At 56.4% G+C, this 5,450-nt stretch overlaps 1 protein-coding gene across 6 annotated transcripts; it reads left to right on the top strand.

Moving 5' to 3' along the window:
• Positions 1-2,416: 2,416 nt before the first annotated feature.
• On the top strand, positions 2,417-5,228 carry SLC52A1 (solute carrier family 52 member 1). 6 transcript variants are annotated; one of them, XM_074018351.1, is made up of 5 exons: positions 2,417-3,040; positions 3,191-3,422; positions 3,541-4,420; positions 4,513-4,636; positions 4,727-5,228. In XM_074018351.1, exons 2-5 carry the CDS (start codon positions 3,293-3,295, stop codon positions 4,937-4,939), a joined length of 1,347 nt encoding a protein of 448 aa, XP_073874452.1. In that variant the 5' UTR covers positions 2,417-3,040; positions 3,191-3,292; the 3' UTR covers positions 4,940-5,228. The 6 variants fall into 6 exon arrangements, with proteins under 6 accessions (XP_073874452.1, XP_005582692.3, XP_073874454.1 ...); XM_005582635.5 differs by having other exon boundaries at positions 3,187-3,422; XM_074018353.1 differs by lacking the exon at positions 4,513-4,636.
• Positions 5,229-5,450: the final 222 nt, after the last annotated feature.

The following is a 5,450-nucleotide window of genomic DNA, read 5'->3' as shown; positions in this document are numbered from 1 at the left end:
CCATCCTGGCTAACACGGTGAAACCCCGTCTCTACTAAAAAATACAAAAAAAACTAGCCGGGCGAGGTGGCGGGTGCCTGTAGTCCCAGCTACTGGGGAGGTTGAGGCAGGAGAATGGCATAAACCCAGGAGGTGGAGCTTTCAGTGAGCTGAGATCCGGCCACTGCACTCCAGCCTGGGCAACAGAGCGAGACTCCGTCTCAAAAAAAAAAAAAAAAAGGCTGGGCGCGGTGGCTCACACCTGTAATTCCAGCACTTTGGGAAGCTGAGGCAAGTGGATTGCTTGAGGTCAGGAGTTCAAGACCATCCTGACCAACATAATGAAAACCCATCTCTACTAAAAACAAAAAAAATGCCGGGCGTGGTGGCTCACGCCTGTAATCACAGCACTTTGGGAAGCCGAGGGGGGCGGATCACCTGAGGTCAGGAGTTCGAGACCAGCCTGGCCAACATGATAAGATCCTGTCTCTACTAAAAATACAAAAAATTAGCTGGGCATGGTGATGGGCACCTGTAGTCCCATCTACTAGGGAGCCTGAGGCAGGAGAATCGCTTGAACCCAGGAGGCGGAGGTTGCAGTGAGCTGAGATCGCACCATTGCACTCCAACCTGGGCAACAAGAGTGAAACTCCGACTCAGAAAAACAAAACAAAACAAAACAAAATTAGCTGGGCATGGTGGTGTGCACCTGTAGTCCCAGCTACTTGGGAGGGTGAGATGGGAGAATCACTTGAACCCGGGAGGCGGAGGTTGCAGTGAGCCGAGAGTGCACCACTATACTCCAGCCTGGGCAACAAGGCGAGTCTCCATCTCAAAAATAAATAAATAAATAAAAATAAAAGTAAAAAATTAGCCAGGCATGGTGGCTGGCACACACCTATGGTCCCAGCTACTTGGGAGGTCAAAGCTGGAAGACCACTTGGAACTCAGGAGTTCAAGGCTACAGCAAGCTATGATCTTGCCACTGGACTCCAGCCTGGGTGACAAAGTGAGACCCTGTCTCAAAAATAACAACAACAAAAACAACAAAATTGGAGGTTGGAGACTTGGAAAACCCTTACCACTGCCCCTCCTGCCCATGTGCACTGACTGTTATGAGTGAGCATGAGGGCTCATTCTCTTCTTGCCTGCTGAAGGACAGCCTATGCCTCTCCCCTCAAACTCAGCCCCTCTCTAAGAAGAGCTATTCTTTCACAGGTTGTCAAGATTTGGAAAAGGAAGGCCCAGGCGCGGTGGCTCATGCCTGTAATCCCAGCATTTTGGGAGGCTGAGGTGGGTGGATCACCTGAGGTCAGGAGTTCAAGACCAGCCTGACCAAGAAGGTGAAATGCTGTCTCTACTAAAAATACAAAAATTAGCTGGGTGTGGTGATGAACACCTGTAATCCCAGGTTGCCTGGGCAACAGAGTGGGACTCCATCTCAATAATAATAATAATAATATCTTAAAATAAAATAAAATAAAATAAAATACAAAAATTAGCCTAGGAAGGTGGCAGGCGCCTATAATCACAGCTACTCTGGAGGCTAAGGCAGGAGAATTGCTTAAGCCCGGGAGGTGGAGGTTGCGGTGAGCTGAGATAGCACCACTGCACTCCAGCCTGGGCCACAGAGTGAGACTCTGTCTAAAAAAAAAAAAAAAGTGCTATGCGGTGCTATAAGGTTATGGTGAACTGAGCTGGCAAGTAACAGCCTCAGGGCTTCGTAGACACAGTAGAGTACCAGGTAGTCTATCTACCAAGGAGCACAGGGATCTTCCAGGTGAGGATTCTGCACCTTGGTGAGTTAGACCTTCGGTCCCCTTGGTTATTCTCTGCGCCCCCCACCCCATGGCCATCCCTTGCTCTTTTCTGAAAATTCAGGGTGAAGCGTAAGGTTTAAGGCACGTAGTGTTGAAATCACAATGACAGATCCTATCATTTGCATTAAGTCCTCTCACCCCATGCAAGAACAAATTTGGGCTAGGAATGGTGGTTCATGCCTATAAACCCAACACTTTGGGAGGCCGAGGTGGGAGGATTGCTTGAGCCCAGGAGTTTGGGACCAGCCTGTGCAACATAGCAAGACCTAGTCTTTACTTGTGGGGGGACTGGGTTAGGCTGAAGTGGGAGGATCGCTTGAGCCTCCGAGGTTGAGGCTGTAGTGAGCCGCGATCGCCACCGCTGCGCCCCAGCCTGGGTGACAGAGCGAGACCCTGTCTCAAAATTAATTAATTAAAATAACAAACAACAAAATCCGAGCTGTGCAGGCTCTGGGCTGGGCCGCCTCCCCGGCGGAGGGGGCTCCCTCTCAGGGGGACCGCCAGCTGCTGGTTCCGGGGACTGCTGCATCTGGAGGCGCGGGGACCCCTGCGCACCTGGCGGCTCCCGGGACGCCCCCTAACGCAGGCGGGAGGGCAGAACGGAACGCCCCTCCGGCAGAGCCCGCCCCGGCCACTCCCCTCTCCAACCCGACCTGCCTCGGCAAGTCCTGAGTGTCGCAAAAGCGCTAGGGTTGCGCGTGGCACCTGAGAGGTCCCCTTGTCCCGGGGTCCATTTGAAGGTGAGGGTGTTGGTGCGGAGCTGTTGTTTTGTGTTGTTTTGTTTTTTTGTTTTTGAGACCGAGTCTCGTTCTGTCGCCCGGGCTGGAATGCAGTGGCGCCATCTTGGCTCACTGAAAGCTCCGCCTTCCGGGTTCAAGTGAATCTCCTGCCTCAGCCTCCTGAGTAGCTGGGATTGCAGGTGCATGCCACCACGCCCAGCTGATTATTGTATTTTTAGTGGAGACCGGGTTTCACCATGTTTGCCAGGCTGGTCTCAAACTTCTGACCTCAGGCGATCAGCCTGCCTCAGCTTCCCAAAGTGCTGCAATTACAGGCGTGAGCCACCGCACCCCGCCAGTGCCGAGCTGTTTTGACAACTGGGACCTCCGGTCCTCTGTGGGTAGGAAAATCAGCTCCCTCTTTGCTCCTCCGGGGCAGCTGCACCTTGGGCCAGCTTCCTGCCTCTCTCCCTGCCGGCACTGCTGGGGTGCCGCCCCCACACGCGCAGCCAGTGCCCCCTGGTAAGTCCTGGCCCCCCATCTTCCCCGCGGCGCCTGGCCACTGCTCCCTCCAGTTGCTCTGGTCTTAGCAGTCTGCCCGACTTGTCTTCTGACTCCGGTTCTGTTCCACCTGCCTATTACCTGCCAGCCTGTCGGTTTCCTTCCAGCTAGAAGGTCTTCAGTTTCCAGAAGAGCCGAAGCATCTTTGGACCTACGTGGGAAGGACCTGCCTGTGACCTTTGCACTGTCCTGGAGGGTCCAGCTTTGGGCTGAATGGCAGCACCCACGCTGGGCCATCTGGTGCTGACCCACCTGCTGGTGGCCCTTTTCGGCATGGGCTCCTGGGCTGCTGTCAACGGCATCTGGGTGGAGCTGCCTGTGGTGGTAAAAGACCTTCCAGAGGGTGAGTGGGAGGGAGGTACAGGGAAGCGTGGGGCAGGTGTGCCCAGAAAGGTGGCCTGTGGCAGCTGTTTGTCCTTTAACCGCTATGCTCCTGACGTGGCGTCATTCCTTCCCTGCAGGTTGGAGCCTCCCCTCATACCTCTCTGTGATTGTGGCACTGGGAAACCTGGGTCTGCTGGTGGTGACTCTGTGGAGGCGGCTGGCCCCGGGCAAGGGCGAGCGGGTCCCCATCCAGGTGGTACAGGTGCTGAGTGTAGTGGGCACAGCCCTGCTGGCCCCTCTGTGGCACCACGTGGCCCCAGTGGCAGGGCAACTCCACTCCGTGGCCTTCCTAACACTGGCCTTAGTGTTGGCACTGGCCTGCTGTACCTCTAATGTCACTTTCCTGCCCTTCCTGAGCCACCTGCCACCTCCTTTCTTACGGTCTTTCTTCCTGGGTCAGGGTCTCAGTGCCCTGCTCCCCTGTGTGCTGGCCCTAGTGCAGGGTGTAGGCCGCCTCGAGTGCTCGCCAGCACCCACCAATGGCACCTTTGGGCCTCCCCTCAACTTCCCTGAGCGTTTTCCTGCCAGCACCTTCTTCTGGGCACTGACTGCCCTTCTGGTCACTTCGGCTGCCGCCTTCCAGGGTCTCCTGTTGCTGTTGCCATCACTACCATCTGTAACCACAGGGGGCGCAGGGCCTGAACTTCCATTGGGATCCCCAGGAGCAGAGGAGGAAGAGAAGGAGGAAGAAGAGGCTTTGCCATTGCAGGAGCCACCAAGCCAGGCAGCAGGCACCATCCCTGGCCCAGACCCTGAGGCCCATCAGCTGTTCTCAGCCCATGGTGCCTTCCTGCTGGGCCTGCTGGCCATCACCAGTGCCCTGACCAATGGCGTGCTGCCTGCCGTGCAGAGCTTTTCCTGTTTGCCCTATGGGCGCCTGGCCTACCACCTGGCTGTGGTGCTGGGCAGTGCCGCCAACCCCCTTGCCTGCTTCCTGGCCATGGGCGTGCTGTGCAGGTGCAAAAGGGGCCCCAAGCTTGGTGGGTGGAACTTACAGTTGGGGCCCAGGTCCCAGAACAATCAGCCCTGAGTCTGCTCATCCCCAACAGGTCCCTGGCAGGGCTGGTTGGTCTTTCTCTGCTGGGCATGCTCTTTGGGGCCTACCTGATGGTACTGGCAATCCTGAGCCCCTGCCCACCCCTGGTGGGCACCACTGCAGGGGTGGTCCTTGTGGTGAGCAAGTGGGGACATGAAGTGGGGAGGAGGGTGTTCCCTGGGGCAAAGGCATTCACACTCAGCCTGCTGCTGTGTCCCCCCTTGCAGGTACTGTCGTGGGTGCTGTGTCTTTGTGTGTTCTCATACGTGAAGGTGGCTGCAAGCTCCCTGCTGCATGGTGGGGGTCGGCCGGCATTGCTGGCGGCTGGTGTGGCCATCCAGGTGGGCTCCCTGCTTGGTGCCGGCACCATGTTCCCTCCCACCAGCATCTACCACGTGTTTCAAAGCAGAAAGGACTGTGTAGACCCCTGTGGCCCCTGAGCCTGGGCAGGTGGGGACCCAACTCTACACCACCTGCCTTCATCTTGCGGCTGCCACAGTGCCTGATTACTTGTGGCCGAGGCAGGCTTCCCCCAACACAGGAACGCTCATGGACACCTGCACACTCCAAAGAAGACCTTGGCCCATCAGGCCAGGGTGGGCACCAAAGACCAGGCTCGGAGCCAGGGGACAGGTTGGCGCTGTGGGCTTGGCCCCAGGGCCTGAGACCTTTGTGGGATTTGGGCAATAAAGTATTCTTACAAAAACAACAACAACAACAACAACAAAACCTAATGAAAACCTTGGCCGGGCGCGGTGGCTCAAGCCTGTAATCCCAGCACTTTGGGAGGCCGAGACGGGCGGATCACAAGGTCAGGAGATCGAGACCATCCTGGCTAATATGGTGAAACCCTGTCTCTACTAAAAAATACAAAAAACTAGCCAGGCAAGGTGGCGCGTGCCTTAGTCCCAGCTACTCGGGAGGCTGAGGCAGGAGAATGGCGTAAACCCG

This window comes from Macaca fascicularis, chromosome 16 (genome assembly GCF_037993035.2).
Source record: "Macaca fascicularis isolate 582-1 chromosome 16, T2T-MFA8v1.1".
In the NCBI taxonomy this organism is placed as follows: Eukaryota; Metazoa; Chordata; class Mammalia; order Primates; family Cercopithecidae; genus Macaca; species Macaca fascicularis.
Note: the sequence above shows the minus strand (reverse complement) of the source record. Positions and strands in the feature narration are given on the sequence as shown.

Excerpts from the sequence above, each read along its gene's own strand:
- SLC52A1 (XM_045375570.3), top strand. The coding sequence starts at position 3,293 with ATGGCAGCACCCACGCTGGGCCATCTGGTGCTGACCCACCTGCTGGTG. Across the intron at positions 3,423-3,540 it reads GGTAAAAGACCTTCCAGAGG|GTTGGAGCCTCCCCTCATAC; the intron begins GTGAGTGGGAGG and ends CCTTCCCTGCAG. Across the intron at positions 4,421-4,512 it reads GCCATGGGCGTGCTGTGCAG|GTCCCTGGCAGGGCTGGTTG; the intron begins GTGCAAAAGGGG and ends CATCCCCAACAG.